The 15,915-nt window shown below is 34.3% G+C and overlaps 2 protein-coding genes across 14 annotated transcripts; both read right to left on the minus strand.

The window, feature by feature from the left end:
* Positions 1–3,337: 3,337 nt before the first annotated feature.
* On the minus strand, positions 3,338–9,912 carry LOC111406261 (mini-ribonuclease 3). 13 transcript variants are annotated; one of them, XM_023035581.1, is made up of 7 exons: positions 9,765–9,912; positions 8,269–8,358; positions 7,596–7,657; positions 6,517–6,667; positions 5,607–5,712; positions 4,517–4,555; positions 3,338–3,746 (listed from the first exon to the last, which is right to left on the minus strand). In XM_023035581.1, exons 1-7 carry the CDS (start codon positions 9,900–9,902, stop codon positions 3,739–3,741), a joined length of 594 nt encoding a protein of 197 aa, XP_022891349.1. In that variant the 5' UTR covers positions 9,903–9,912; the 3' UTR covers positions 3,338–3,738. The 13 variants fall into 13 exon arrangements, with proteins under 13 accessions (XP_022891349.1, XP_022891342.1, XP_022891343.1 ...); XM_023035574.1 differs by having other exon boundaries at positions 3,338–3,750; positions 4,518–4,578; XM_023035575.1 differs by having other exon boundaries at positions 4,517–4,578.
* A 435-nt stretch (positions 9,913–10,347) lies between these two features.
* On the minus strand, positions 10,348–13,390 carry LOC111406263 (transcription elongation factor SPT4 homolog 1-like). The gene is made up of 5 exons (XM_023035588.1): positions 13,202–13,390; positions 12,983–13,074; positions 12,645–12,700; positions 11,248–11,309; positions 10,348–10,576 (listed from the first exon to the last, which is right to left on the minus strand). The coding sequence occupies exons 1-5, from the start codon at positions 13,307–13,309 to the stop codon at positions 10,526–10,528; spliced, it is 369 nt and encodes a 122-aa protein (XP_022891356.1). The 5' UTR covers positions 13,310–13,390; the 3' UTR covers positions 10,348–10,525.
* Positions 13,391–15,915: the final 2,525 nt, after the last annotated feature.

Consider the following 15,915-nt stretch of genomic DNA (forward strand, 5'->3'; position numbering starts at 1 on the left):
TTTCATCTCCCTCTTGTCATTAGAGGTACTCTTATCAGTAAGTGCAGCAGGTTGATCGACCCGTAAAGCAAGGTCAGGTCCATGACTCCGAGAACAATCATCACGTTCTCTTGCCACGCCCTGAAGTTTGTGCCATTTAACATTGGAATTGAATTGATACTAGCAGAGATATTAGTAGCAGAACTTGAAACTGAATTAGAGAACGTTTATTATGAATAGCTCACATGAATATCTTTAATATGCAAATAATTATAATCTCAAATAGTGGTAGGGTCCATCACAAGATATCATCAATATCTAGTATTTGGACAGAGATATTGACTTGTAAGCAGTACTCTTGGCGTAGTGATCAAACATTGACGATAAAACAACGTGTCAGTCAACAAACCTTTCTTTGGATCGATTTATTGATCACACATTAAATCAAATAATTGTCACACATTTATCACCATAGGTGCAAGTGTATTCGGCTAAATATTGACATTCCTTTAGGCCGACCAATATTCCAATGAATAACACATGCACAAACACCTTTTAATATTCTAAATTAGTCAATTTCCACAAGAGAGGTTGCTTCGGCAACATGTTGCTTCAATTAACCAATTTTTGAATATTATATCTCTTAAAACAGTCCTTAGTACCAAAATTTGAGAAAGAAAATCACAAATTTTGCATATTTGATTTAGTTTTAAACTTTAGGGGCCTTAAGATTAATAATTCAAAACTTTAAGGGGGTTAAATTAATTAATTCCAAACTTTAGGGGTTGAAATTAATAAACTTGAAACTTTAGGGACCATAATTAATTAATTCAAAACTTTAGAGGATCAGTTAAAATAAATTTAAAAACTTTAGGGGCCAAAATTGACCAATTCAAAACTTTAGGGATCAAATTTTGAAATTTTGAAACTTTGGAGGTCAATTTGAATTAATTATAAACTTTGGGGGCCAATTTGAATTAATAATTAAAGTTTGAGGGCTTTAATTATAAATTTCAGAACTTTAATGGCCTGAATTAATTAATTTTTAAACCTTAAAAACTGAATTATTAAATCTAAAACTTAAAGGCCCAAATCTGAATATAACTTAAAGGTTAGGGACTGAAACCTTAATTTTATAAACTTAACCCTAATTGCAAACATGAGCCTCAAATTTTCTAATTTACAGAGGAAGCCCCCGCCCCCAAAATCAACCAAAAAAAAAAAAAATTGAAACCCTAAAATTTTCTTTATTTCTTCTCCCTTCGCGGTGCCCACCGGCGCTGCCCGAAGCAATGGCGCTGGCCCACGCCGGTGCCATAGGTAGCGCCGGCTACGCTGCTGCACGCAGCACCGCCGACTGCGTTGCTGCAGTCGGCTGTTGGCCGACAGCGCATGCTACAGGTACAGCCCAATATATATATATATTTTTTTTTTAATCCCAAAAATTCTACAATTCTAAATCTGAATTTTTCTTGAACCGCAATTTTTATTTTAATCCAAATAAAGAAAGACGATCAAGAATAACATATCGCAATGTTTTCAAATTCAACAAAAATAGATCCAAATTTGTTAAATTTGAAAACTTCAAAAGAATATTGCAAGAACCAAATAAATTATTTGATTCTTAATTATTCAACATGAAAAGGCTCTGATACCACTTGTAGGATAATTTAATGTTTTAAATCACCGAATTTTTCATGTTAAATCATCAAGAAATACAAGAATTAAAGCGGAAGCGTACCTGAATCAGTTATGGTTAATGCAATAATGAATTTCGCGTATAGTCTTCCAAATCTACACGCAGTGTTCTTTTTCTCTCTGTGATGGAATGCAGTAGAGAATGAATAATACGTATGTTTGATTTGGGAACCATAACCGTATTTATATAGCGACGCCCTATGACCTAATTCGGTCCATCATAGAATTAGGATTTGGGCCCGGTCTCTACACATGTAAACCCATGCTTTAATTGGATACATTAAAGTCCAAAATCGAAATCTTATTAGATCACTTTAATTGGGCTCAATCGAATTCGATAACTTTTAATTCAATACACAATTATTCACACATATAAGCTCATCGACGGATTAAAAATCCTTATAGTCCCATTTCAGAACTGGAAGGCAAGATCTTTGAAAGAATGGAACAGGACAAATTCACCTGGTCGGGTTCATGGATGCCATTATTTTTATCAATTTCAATGTTATTTACATGTAAAGATGGGATTTTTTGAGCTTGTTGTGCATTTTTGTGGTTATTATTCCTGATGTTCTTGAAAGTGTAGAGAGAGAATATGAGAATGAAGAGAGAGAGAGAAAAAGAAAGAAAAACGAGAACAAGAGCGTGAACATTGGGGAGGATGAATAATTCGAAGAAGAAGAAGAAGAGTACATATGATAAAAAGAAGAAAAGGGTTCGCCGCAATGGAAATGGAAAATCAGGGGGGAGAACGAAAAACTGACACCTGACAGAGAGAGTGTGTGTGTGCTGCAGCAGGTAGTTTAAAGTTTCCATTTATAAGTTGATTTTCAATTAATTCTTAAGTAGGAAGTTGGATTCCAAACTTCGAAAAGGAGCAAATTGGTTTCTACCTTTTAATCAAAATACTTGCTTGCTACACAATTTAGTTTCGATTGAGGGCCTCTTTGGAGCAATTTTTTAACCCAAAAAATTGATTTTTTGACCGTTATTTTACTATTTCAGCCGTCATATTGAACTTCTTCTCTCACAGGTGAACTCCATTTTTCTCCTAACGATCAAAAAATCAATTATCAAAATCACTCTCAAATAGGCTCTGAAATTCTCCAAAACTCATAAAATTGAAAAACAAAAACTAGCTTAACTTAATTAAATATTCAAGGACAATGCGTTGATCTCTTAAATATTTGAATAATTTTTGATATTGTTAGTCATTGAGAATGTTCCTAATTTTTTTATTGATCAAATTTAAGATTGACAATTTACTTTCATTGGGATACCCAAGTTATAAACTTATTTAAACATTAATTTATCACCATTACGTACTATTATTCATACATTTTTCACTATTACGCCTTTTATAAATTTGGAGAGTGGTTTTTAGCATTGAAGGACGTAATTGGCCACAATAGTGCGGATTCCTTAATTCGATTTCTTTATCTAATTTCTTTTATTAATTATTTTGGTCTCTGTTTTTTCCTTCGACCGCCACGTGAAAACAGTAACATTCAACAACAAACAACAATGTCTCGGCTGAGTTGAAGTTGTGCATACATGCAACACACAACCTATACAAAGCCCTTATGGATTTTGAGGAGGATTCGAATGAAGATTTTGTGCATATATTAGATATTGAAAAACAAAAGCTTGGGTCGAGGGATTCAAAAGCACATTCAGACGACACTAATTTATTCCATGACCAAATGTCCGTTGATGAAATTATAATAATTCGCGTACAACAAACAAGAAAAGTGTGGACTCGACTGCGAAAAGATTATTCATTCAGACCGACACGAGAGCCAAACTACAATGAGCTATACAAAGCGTAAATGCATAATGCACATTAATAGCGTTCCTCGTCCAATAAGGGTTGTATAGCCCAAAAGAGCAGCTAAATGGGACTGTTACCCTTGTATTGGATAGATTTGCCACATGGTACAAGTTCCACGTAAAAGTCACATCCACGACATTTGGATCTTCTCAGGTAGGGTGGGTCCCTTTATCCACAGGAATTGCGAACTTGTCTCGGTTTTTGATGGCTTGTGGAGTCTTTTGTACTCATCACAAGGCTGCAGCAAAAATTTCAACATCAGTTTCAGTCACTTAATCAAATTAAATCCAACAATCCATGTTAGGGCCCGTTTGAAAGGGATTTTTTACCCCAAAAAATTGATTTTTTTACCGTTATTTTACTATTCCAACCGTAATTTTTGACTTCTTCTATCACAGAAGGACCCTACTTTTCTTCTAATGGTCAAAAAATCAATTCTCAAAATTCCTCCCAAACAGGGCCTTAATTTTAATCTGAATTCTGCTATGAAACGCCAATATCGTCAGAGATGGAAGAGTAGAGGTATAAAAGTGGGCCGGGATGTGGGGCACACTTTAGGGCCGAGCCTGAAAGTCTAGGCAGTGGCTCGCATGGAGCCATACTGGGCTGCCCCAAAATTGAACCATGCCGAGCCACCGCCGAGGGTGCCGCCTATGTAGACTTACAACACAAACGCAGCACTGTGTTTATAAAACAAATTGCAAATTTAAATACAAAGACTAGCTAATCTCAACTGCTGATCCGCGAGAAACAATTGCCAAAAGGAGTAAATGATGTATATGCAGAACAAAATCAACTTCTTAGTTACAGATTATATATCTATTGTGTCTGCATTACGCTTGAAAGTCGCTGAAGGAAAAAATGGAAGCACTTGCAGCCAATCCAGTGGGACTAAAAATAAAAGTTTGGAAGGAATGACCAGTTGAAAATTTGAAATCATAGGCTTAATTAGTATATATCTTAGTAACAACTAACAAAGACTGTTCAAATGACAAAATAGAATCTTGCCTGACGTATGGCGCAAACTTGTATAAAAATCCTCACCGCCTGTAGGAAATGGAAGAAAAGAGCTATAAATTCAGTTACACATATACAACAATAATTCAATCCTCACCATAACAAGAGGTAACCTATTCTATTGCCCCTTCAAGAGGCAGTTATTTTTTAGTTTTTAATTTTTCCAAGTCATTGGATTTAGTGACATGAATTGCACGAATTCAGACCTCTTTAAATGTTAAGACATTTAAACTCTCGTTTATTTAATTTTTCATTTAGAAACCATTTCAAATCCCAGTTTCTCATGTATAAAGTAAGCCCCCGTTTTGTCCCCAATTTTTGGAAACGAAAATGAGTGAAATAGTGTTTTTTTTAAAAATGAGTGGTTGAACAAAAAGGAAAAATTTTCAGTTTATGCGTAATATTATTTTATGAAAGATTGTGTAGTTGAAAATAGGAGAGAGAAAATGGAATTTAATGTAATGAGATTCAAACGGGGGCTAAATGTACTTTAATATCTGTCTTTTCCAACAAAATGATAGCACCTAAAAAGTTCCACTTTTTCCACTTTCACAAACAACAGATATACAATAATCTTATGTCATTTTCTGGGGAGATTCTAACAGAAGGGAGAGAGGATTCCAACATGTATGCTTAACTTTTCAGGAATCAGTGATTGCATATTCTAAACAGCAACTACGTTCTAATCTCTGATGCTGATGAACACCAACAATGGTGCACGTTATACATGTAAAACATCAGCCGGCCCTTAGATTACCAACAGAGTTTACCACGCTATTCTCGAAAAACCATCGTGCCTTAGAAAGTGAAGGTGACTAAGAGGTTTTATGGCAAAACAGCTCAAAGAGCACAGGGTGGAGGGGATTGTTTCACAAGCAGCAAGAACCTTAGTTGGAGAAAGTAAAAAGAAAGAGAATAAGAAAAATTATTAAAGCATATACAAAAATAAGTGAACTCCATCATAAGCATAGACAGAAATTATCTCATTATATATAGGCAATAATTGCAGGATATAACAAGTGCAACAAAAATTGAGTTATGAAAATCATGCTTTTTAAATGTTAGAATGTGTGGAACTTACTATTTGATTTCTTTTCCATAAACTGTGTAGAAGCATCGGCAGAAAAGCCTAATTTCACCATGATCTCTTCCAACCGCTGCACGTTTGTCAGGTACAGGTAACCAACCTATTATGAGTATTACTAGTTAATACTTCTATTAAATAAATATTGTTTCCAAATCATGAACTGGCCCCTCGTATCTCATCCACATAAAACCATCTCAAGTACATAAAGGAATCTGAATGGTAACACTACCAAATTCGTAGCACGCATAACAATAAACAAGGGAACTAAAACCAAAACATAAAGATTTCAATATTTGAGTCATTTAGTAGAAGCAGAATGATGAGAGTCCTTTATAAGTCGAATCAGAACATGTCAAGAAACATACACCATGAATGTTAATCATTTTGAAAAGTAGCATGCCTGTCAAAGCATTTTTTCCATTGGAATTCAAGTTCCATACCTACTCTATTTCAACTAAAAATTTAGTTAGAATTTTGTTCAAAATTGAATTAAAAGGAAACACAAATATAAAGGTTTTTTACATGAACCAAAATATTGATGGTTCAAAAAGTAATATGAAGTCAAACCTCCCGTAAGTCCCAAAGCTCATGAAAATGTCAGCATAAGGTTATGAAAAAGGAGACAATGAAGGTTTCTTTGGCCCTAATATGAATGTTACTAAGATGGCACCCACCCATGACAATAACATTAGACAATGAACTTGCCCATTCACTGCCACCTAAAAAAACTGAAAACAGAAACATGTTTGTAAAGTATATCATACCCTAATAGCTAGATAGTATGGTAGGCAGGAAGTATCGATTAATCTCAGGGGAAAATTGGAAAGGGCACATAAAATAAAAAAAATAAAATATATAATATGTATATATTTAGTTGAAAGGAAAGTAAAATGCTAATGACGACCCAGATGCAATTCCTCTTTCTTTGTGCAAAAGATCCAAGGTAACTAACAAGTGTTTCCAGCGAAGATGCTCTATTGTAAACTGCTACACCTGCCCGCTTTTTTGTCCTCGTTTTGGCTGAACCAATATTTCTTCCCCAACGGAGCACATCCCTGCAAAAGTTTGTAAGTTAAAGGATTTACAACGAGAAAAGTCATAAGCCAATACAAACAAAATTAAGTATGACTTGGTTACAGAATTTGAAATGCTCTATGAATTTCTTTACCTTTCCACAGTCACTTAAGCTCGGTCCACATCGTTAAGAGTTTATGATTTTTCTATGCTAAAGCTAGATTGTATTAATGATTAACGACTGATTTGATGATTACCTACAAGTGAAAATTCTAAGTCATGATTTGTCTTACGTGTCCTTAAGTTGTACTCAGTAGTCATGGATAAACTGTGATTGTGGTATTTCCAATTCTTGGACCAGATGTGAAAATATATAAATATACTGGAAATCGTCAATTTGAGATATTATATTATTCAAATAGCTAAACTGAGTTTTTTGCTTAAATTCCAGATGGAGTTTATTAACTCTTACAAACATAATCATTTGAAGTCATAATACTCGCAACGACAAAAAATTTGATGTTTAGCTTTCAAAATAACAAGATGAAGTTACACTTTAAACAAGACCGACAGAAATACAATCACTTTTAGTCCAGTCTAACCAATTCATCTCAAATGGAAAAGAAAAGTTACTAGCGCCAGAATTCATGCCTGTGCTGTCATACTTGAACACTGAAACAACTGATCAGGTTAAATGAACAAGACTCAAAATTACGGCAAAAAGTTGGGCAGGAAGCCACTACAAATTCTAGTTCATGAGACAAAAAATTGGCAGTTTTGCATGTAAATTAGAAACTTAAACCTTTATCATGTATCGGTTGGCAGAATAGAGATTAGCTTGGTATGGTCTGTTCAAAGTAAGACCAGAACCCACTAAAGATTATTTACTTTCAGACAGGAACAAGATTTACACATTAAGCATATTGAGGAAAGGAGGAAAAAAAAGAAAGAAAGAATGTAATCACATACAGTACAAACCTTTCCTCTTGTGATAAGTAATTGTCATTAATGAGCTTCTGCAGCATTGCATCCTGAAACAGAGCAAGGACACTACTCATTTGTTTCTCTCGTCTCTCTTAGAAATTTCAGATAATAAGAAATGCAACTAAACACATTTACCCATTTACTATTCCACCAGTTGAACTGTTAAAAAGGATGATGAAACAGAATCACTTGGGTACACTATAACTTGTGCAAAATCCTCAACACAAACCACATCATTTTGTACCACTTTTTACTGGAATTAATTGATTAATAAATATCTAATTGACAGAAAACGGATGTAACATTCAGAGGGTCTGCGTATTGCAAGCATATCTGCGCAATTGCACTTGCATTAAACACGCGAGAGGGAGGGAAGCAAGCACTACAGTCTCACACTTTGTGAAGCTTAGCATAGATTTTTTTTTTTTTTTTTTAAAGCGGAAAATGAATAATGAAAATAAACCCAGAACTAAAAGGTATCTAAAGGCTAAGTCCCTGTGGAACAAGTACCACCAACTTGTGAAGCTGATGCAGTTAGAACTCCTTGTTAATAAGAAAACAAGTTTGAATGCAATGTACATGGTGGAAAAATGCTAAAACATCGTTAATCAATGCAAATCTTCGAAACTCCTCAATATAAAGGATATCACAGTCATACCTGGGTTTCACAACGAACCACTGCCATCACACGATCATTGTATTCTTCAATGTTCAAAGGAGGAAGCAAAAAGTGCCTGCGAGCATATAGCTGCATGTAATTCACAAGGCAAAAGAAATGAGAAATGTATTAAAAAAACAAGCCTGAAAGAAGGCAGATATCTCTTTCAAACACACAGACTAACAAGATGTGACACAGATGTATATGCTTACAACCTTCTAAAGAATTATAACATACATAGCAATCATAGTACAATTGTGTTCTAGTTTGATTATAAACCACAACCTTCAGATTGAGCACTAGACTATGCCCTTGTTTGAGCCCCCTTTTTTTAAACTCATTTTCGATCACACATTCTCACATAAAATAATTTTGCGCATAAACCAAAAACTTTTCCTTACTTTTTAACCACATATTCTTTAAAAATCACTATTACAAATCACATTTTTCCCAAAAAATAGGGCCCAAACGGGGGCTATATATCTATCTGTTATGTCCTTTGTTTCCACTCCAAATTTTGACACGGTACATTTATGAAAGACTAGAGAAAAATTATCACCAGGGCTGCTTCTTGCATTCAATTTTCAAATTTTCTACATTTTATCCCATCTTCAAACCAAATAGTACAACACTTTTAAACTACTTGGTGCTCTCCAAATTGTTGAAGTCATCATCGAAATAAACTCACGTATCTAAAAAATAAATAATTTGGCCCCACATAAAAAATCGTTAATGAATGTAAAGAACAAAATAAACTGACTAAAAAATTATCTATCGTGGATCAAAGTTGCTTAAGTGCTTCTAGGGGAAAGTTGAAGTCTCCCCCAAGAAAGAATCAAGTGCAGCAAATGAGAGCATAGCTAGAAGTAGCAAGTTTGAGATTGAACTAAGACTGAAAGGGTAGGTTCAAGAGTGGCATTCTACTTTTGGATCGATGTAGTCTTTCCATCTGTCACGTGTCTCGAACATAAAATAACTAATAAGATACCTATATATAACATCTATGTTTCTCCAGGTATGGCATTTATAAAAATCTTTGTTAAGATGAGGAATGTTGCATAGATTGGACCTCCCTGTATATATATGACTCTCTTTGTCCAACAACATAATGTATCATTTGCACAAGTTACGTTTAGCTCCTATGCCCATACCAGTGTTCAGTTTCCATTACTCCAGTGCAGGGCCTAGACAATGTCACAACCTTACTGTCCATAGCCTCCTAGCTGAGACTTTGCACTCTCGCTCTTCCTTCTATTTATGCTTCCCACACTACAGTATTTTTATTCGAGTCTGAGCTTCACTCTAAAACCTATTTTAACTATTGAGGTTACTGTTTCAGTATAATAAAACATAGCCATGTAACCAGTTAACAAAACAAAATTGTAGAATTGATATAACCATTCCCACTAAAATTCAACGTCTTCTTTCGAATTTGGTTTGAAGCCATAGAGACGACTAATTTGAAATGAGGAGATCAATCCGAAAAGTTGACATACCTCGTAAATGCAATCTCCAATATAAGCCAATGACGTGGCATTGAACGTGGAGCGAGGCTTCTCCACTTTTGGTGGACTCGGCAGCCATCTCTCGTACCCCATATACGTATCCCCCAATTCCACTGTCACGTTCAGCATACTTATAAATCAACAACTTCTCAATAAAACACAATAGATGCGTGTTTCTATCCAGAAAATCTATTATTTGCAGACCCAATAAGCCAAAAAAAAAAAAAAAAAAAAAAAANCGAGTTGGGAGACAATGAAAATTGGTCTCCAACCGGTTGTACGATAAAAATAATTTAACGAATTTTGATGACATTTAATAAAACGTATGATTAGAAAGTTGACATTTCCGTAAAATATATAATTAAAATTTCTAAGTTTAATCAATTGAAAAATTAACAAAATTACAGCAAAATTTTATCCTACAAGCGCTATTTTTGTTTTTGAAATTGCATTATGTTTCTTTTCCATTTTTTGGAGGAAGGGAAGCGAAAGTGGCTTAATCGTTATAATAATCAAGTTCGACCGAGTATCAACTGCTTGAGGGAATATGAGGAACCAAAAAGCACAAAAATCATATATGAAATTCGTAAGCTCCATTTGTTAAACCACTTCTCAACGAAATAAAAAGATAAGAGTAATTTGAGAAATTGTTCGAGGTAAATCAAGCATTACAAGGCTTCCTCCTAACTGCTTAATTGTCTACACTGAATGTGCGACAATGATAGTCAGACCGCCAATGTTCGACTAGTAACTCATCCACGTTTTGGCGGAACATATGGTATGCGCTCTTCTTCACAAATATTCTACCAAAAAAAAAAGGGAAATTATTAGTCAAAGCACTTGAGGTACATTCAAGATATAACTTATTTGATCGTTGGGAATATTTCCTACTAATTAAATTCCTCATTTTCTTGAAAGGTCCTTACTGTACTCATTGTGCAATGAGTTTTAAGTTTTAAAAAAAAAAGAACGGTGCCCGAGTGTTCTAATAGCTTAACCTTCTGGCGTCCAATAAGATGCTTCAGCTTATAAAATCGCTAACAAAGAACCCAAAGGTTGATTTTCGAGAAATTTCATTACTTTAGTTTGTAAACTTTGCTGGCACTATAACCACAGGTGTTTCAAGTTTCTTGATGCTCAAGTGTGAGGATGGTTGACTAAAGCTTAGAAAGAACAAAAGTTTGTTTCCGAATATTTAAGGATGTGTGACAATTTTCTTATTTTCAAGTCATAGTTACTATCTTGAATGAACTCTTACATTTGTTGCAGAATAAGTTACTTACTTTTCCCAACTTTGACCAATAAAAATATATATATATATTTTTTAAATACTTATTTACTTGTAACTTATAAGTAACCTTTTAAAGCTTAGCCAGGCATGCTCTAATAGAAAAAATATTTACTTATAAGTGAACTTTTTAAGCTTATGCAAAGATGCTCATAGTCAAGAATTCAACTACTGGAAATAGCATACCTGCATTTCATGGGGAAGTGCTTCAGAAACCGCGAGAGTGTAACAACCAGGAGCAAATCTTCCTGAAAAAGGTTAAACGAATCATACAATCTAACGTGATCCAAATTTTTGGGTTAAAAAATATAAAAAGCTACTGACTTGAGAATATGCATAGCATGAATAAGCATGAGGAACTACGTATTTTTCCATTAGGCGAGGTCTAATATCTTCCCAATTTCAGATCACTTGACTGCCCAGGGATAATTTTCCTCCCAGTTCTTGGCTGGAGGAATGCGCTGAGTACTCTTGAAGTTCATCAATTTATATTAATGTGTCACACATATAATTAGACACAGAAAAGTTTTCAAATTTATTCTTAAATCCCTTTCGGTCGTTATATTTGTTTTAGCCGTATAACTTTCTTTTTCTTGGATATTGATAATAGAATTTAAAAAGGGTTAAGCATAGGAGGATAAAGTTCAAAGCCTTTTAGACGAGAGCTAGACAGGTAAAAGACCCAAGAAATATCACAGTGGGGTTGGAATGTCAAAAGAAATAAAAAAAAAATTATAGACGAACTAGGTAAAGCTCTTTAAAGAAGCTAAGAAGCATGTCAAATGACTTGGGGACAACGTGTGAGTAGGAATTGACTTCAGCTTAAAGTCCAACTTTGGCCAGCTAAATTTGCATAACAAGCAGATAAATAGCCCATTTAATTAGGCCAAGGCACACAACCTGGATGTAAATCCCAACCCCGCCTTCACAAAATACTTACAAAACATGATCAAGGAGTGACGACTTCGTTCTTTCACCATAAAACTTAATGAAACGAGAAAGAAATAGAAAAATCTGATCGAGCAGTAGTGTTTACAAGTAGACAACAATATTTATAAATTAAAACACGCCACTCTCCAAGAACAAGAAATCTGATAATCCAACGGTATTTGTCAGGCATTTTTCAGTTGAAAAAAAAAGAAAAAAAAAAATCTGTATGGAGAAGAAGCCCAATGAGCATTACAAAGCCCGCTGCAAACTGAAACATTGTTGTTCGTATCAAACAATTGCAGCATGAAAACTAAATTTCAGAGTCCGGGTCTGAATGGAAGAAAAAAATGTAGAATATTACATATCTATAAAATATATTTAAAAATCAGCAAAAGTATAATTTTAAAGTGCACCATTGAAACACGCAAAAGATTCATTAGAATTAGAATTTAATTATGTAGGTGCAACATGAAGAAATGTGGATAATAGAGAAAGGGCTACAACAAACTTAGCCCTTGCCGCAATAAATTGAGGATCGTCTATATACTCCTTGATCTAAACCCTAACCTTGGAATCATTTAATTTATGCACAAAATTTCAAGTATATTGGTACAAATGGTTGCGAAAATAAAGGTAGTAGGGTGACAGCATACCAATGCGGAGCCATCGGGCAGCCCAACTCCTAGTTGGGTCCATGACTGATATAATCCTGTATATAAAACACAGCTACAGAATGTTAGATACAGAAATAACATAATTATGCAAAAGAATAAAACAAGGAAAAACTAGGCTGAATTCGCAATTAATTTGAGGTCGACTACCCAAAACCGTTTATCATACCATTCATGTCAATGTCGACCTACCAAAACCCTACTCTACTCCTCGGACTTGGGAAAAAACAAATGCAAAGAATGAAGGGTAACAAACTTTAGCGATGCAAGAAAAACCAACGAAAAACTCGGAAGCAAAACGATGCCAAAAACAAACAGACCCAGTAAAGTTAGGAGTGGTGCAGTCGACAACCCGCTCGTGATCGTCTTCCATCTGAAAGAAAGGGCAATTCTCGCAACCGGATTCACGAAACTGCAACAATAATTCAAATAGGAGTAATACTGTCATTTTTATTCGGTACTTAATTGACAAGAAAGAGAACAGGAACGAGAAAATTTCCCTTTTTCTTTCGGGTAGGGTTTAAGGGGGTATAGCCAACCTGGTCGTATGTCTTGACGAGACGGCAGCGAAGGCAGGATCTAAGCTCGTGGCCGAAACTAGTAGGTATCTGTGCCGCTGGTGGAGGTCCTCCGCCCTGATTTGCCATTCTCCCTTTCGCTCGCTCGCACTGGTGCTTTCTCTTCTACAGACTACAGCATTTGTTGAGATAATTATCCAATGGTGACTTAACCTTTTGTGAAAATTTAAAATGTTGACTTTTAACCACGGAATTTTAAAAAATATTGTACATTGTTAATTAAATTTTAAAAAATGTTATACATTATTCATTATAAATTCGTTATTTTTCAAAATTTAGTAAGTAACGTATGATATATTCCAAAATTCAGCGGTCCAAAGTCAACATTTTAAATTTCAATTAGCAATTGATGACATGAATCTAAGTTTAGTGAGCAATCGAAAAATGAACCTAAGTTCAGTGATCAATCAAAAATATGGACCTAAGTTTAGTGATCATTGGAACAATTAACACGCATTTATTCGCAATTAATTTGGGATTTTTGTGAAAATTGCAGCAGCGATTCCTAACTTTTTCATTTTTTTTAGATTTTACCCTAACTCTTATTTTGTACCACTTACAATCTCAAACCTTTTAAAAATATATATTTAAAGTCCAACTTGATGGAATCACCATTAGTCGATTGAGGAAGTCAAAATCTGATCAAATTTGACCAAAATTAAAAATGATAACTTTATATTTTTCTCACATTAAAAATAAATTTAAAAAACCAAAAAAATAAAAATTAACCTTCTTCCTCCTACTCCACTCTTCCCCGTTCCCACCCACACCGACTGTTGATATTGCCACCCAAAGGTTGGCCATCACTGCTACCCACGCATTGTCAACAATACAACCCAAAGGCAGCAACCATCGCCACCCACACATCATCGACATCACCATTCAAAGGCAGTCGCTACTACCCCAATCAGAAATACAATCAACCAAACCAGGCACCCAATCATAGCAAATCAAACTGCCAACCAACCTTAATTGGAACATCAATTGCAACTAAAATGGTTACTCGTGATAGTACAAGTTTCCTCGAGGTTCGCCTAGCTCCATGGGATTCAATTTTCCATTATTTTTCTGTGCTCGAACGAAGAAACGAGAGTTTATAGATTCAAGAAATGATTTCACCATTGAATGTTCACAATTTTTTCATAGCCACCCATTTTCTTCATAGCCACTAGATTGGGGCTTTAGAATACAATCTCCATAGTAGCATTCTGGATTTTCCAAGTAGGGTTGTTGAATTTATGGTGTGTTTGATTACATTAATTTTCCATGGACAATATCAGTTTTCCACCTAAATTTCTATTTAGAGTGTTTGATTGCTATTTTTTTTCATAGAAAACATTTTTCAACTTTTGAAAATATGCCTAATTTTCCTTGTTTTTAAGGAAAACATTTTCTTTGAGTAGAGGTGGTTTTTATTTTCCACAAAAGATGGAAAACATTTTCTTTTCTAGGTGATATTTTCTATGCTAATCAAACACACCCTTAATGTTGGAATCCTATGTAGGCATTTTCAGATTTTTTTTTTTTTTTTTTTTGAATTGAGTTTGTAGTTTAAAAATGGGTAGCTACCAACAATGGTGATGGTGGTGGTGAGGAGATCGATGTTGGCGGTTGTGAATGGTTTCTCTGGTTTTGAATGATTGGAGGTAGAGGAAGAAGGTGGGAGTGGGGGTGTGGTGGTGGCCAGTGGACGGCGATAGGCCACCACTAACGATTTTGACTTGTTTGGAGTGGTGGGGGTTGGAAAGATGATGATGCCCCATTTTCTTTCTTCTTCTTTTTATTTTATTTTTTTATTTATGGTTTATTTATTTATTTTTAACTTATTTACTGGGAGAAAAATGCAAAGTATCATTTTACCCCTTTTAATATAATCAAAATTAGTTAAAGCCCACTTTTCTTGGTCAACTAATTGTTGGAGTACAAATGTATATTTTTAAAAGGTTTGAGATTATGAGTAGTACAAAATGAATGGTAAATTTTGTAAAATATAAAAATGATAGGAATCGCCACTGCAATTTTCCCCATTTTTTGAAAGGGGTCAAGAGAGAGAGAGAAGTAAGTTAATATAAATGACTCATAAATTATGATGTATAAATAGCATTGTTCTAATTTTATTTACATAGTCTTTGTCTGTTCTAATCATTTTGATAAGAGTGCTTTGATCTGGTTTTAAAGTTAATGGAATCGAACCGAACACATGAAACTCATGGAAATTAAACCATAGTTCCATTCCCAACTATTTGATCCGATTCTTTATGTTGAAAAATTATAACAATAAAATATAAAACTACCTTGTCATTTTTGTAATATAATATTAAAAAATATATATATATCAATTAACAAAGTAACAAATAAAAATTCACTTTAAGACAGAAAAAAATGATAAATTATCAAACACAATATGAACGTAAAATCTGGATCGAATGTTAATTCTCTAGAAAATTTATACTATAATATACATAGAAATACATGTAATATTTATAACATGATTATCCTCGATGGCCAACCACTTTGAAAGCAACAGAGAAATTCGAAAAAATCGAATTTACTATTGGTTCTCAAGACAGTTTTAGGAATTTGATATCATTGACGGTTGTGATAATGAGGACAAGGTTAAGAATGATACCATATGATCTGAAAGAGATAATAGAAATTTTTGAGTTAAAATAAGA

Source organism: Olea europaea, chromosome 12 (assembly GCF_002742605.1).
Source record: "Olea europaea var. sylvestris chromosome 12, O_europaea_v1, whole genome shotgun sequence".
Taxonomy (NCBI): Eukaryota; Viridiplantae; Streptophyta; class Magnoliopsida; order Lamiales; family Oleaceae; genus Olea; species Olea europaea.

Bases quoted from the DNA above. Each gene is read 5' to 3' on its own strand.
- LOC111406261 (XM_023035574.1), bottom strand. From the start codon at position 9,902: ATGCTGAACGTGACAGTGGAATTGGGGGATACGTATATGGGGTACGAG. The intron at 5,713-6,516 runs GTCGTCATTAGC...TACTCATAATAG, and splicing joins GAAAGAGGAATTGCATCTGG to GTTGGTTACCTGTACCTGAC. The intron at 3,751-4,517 runs GGCAAGATTCTA...GAAATTTTTGCT, and splicing joins CAAGTTTGCGCCATACGTCA to GCAGCCTTGTGATGAGTACA.
- LOC111406263 (XM_023035588.1), bottom strand. From the start codon at position 13,309: ATGGCAAATCAGGGCGGAGGACCTCCACCAGCGGCACAGATACCTACT. The intron at 11,310-12,644 runs GTATGCTGTCAC...AACCTTTTTCAG, and splicing joins TGCCCGATGGCTCCGCATTG to GAAGATTTGCTCCTGGTTGT. The intron at 10,577-11,247 runs GTATGCTATTTC...TTTTTTTGGTAG, and splicing joins CACTTCCCCATGAAATGCAG to AATATTTGTGAAGAAGAGCG.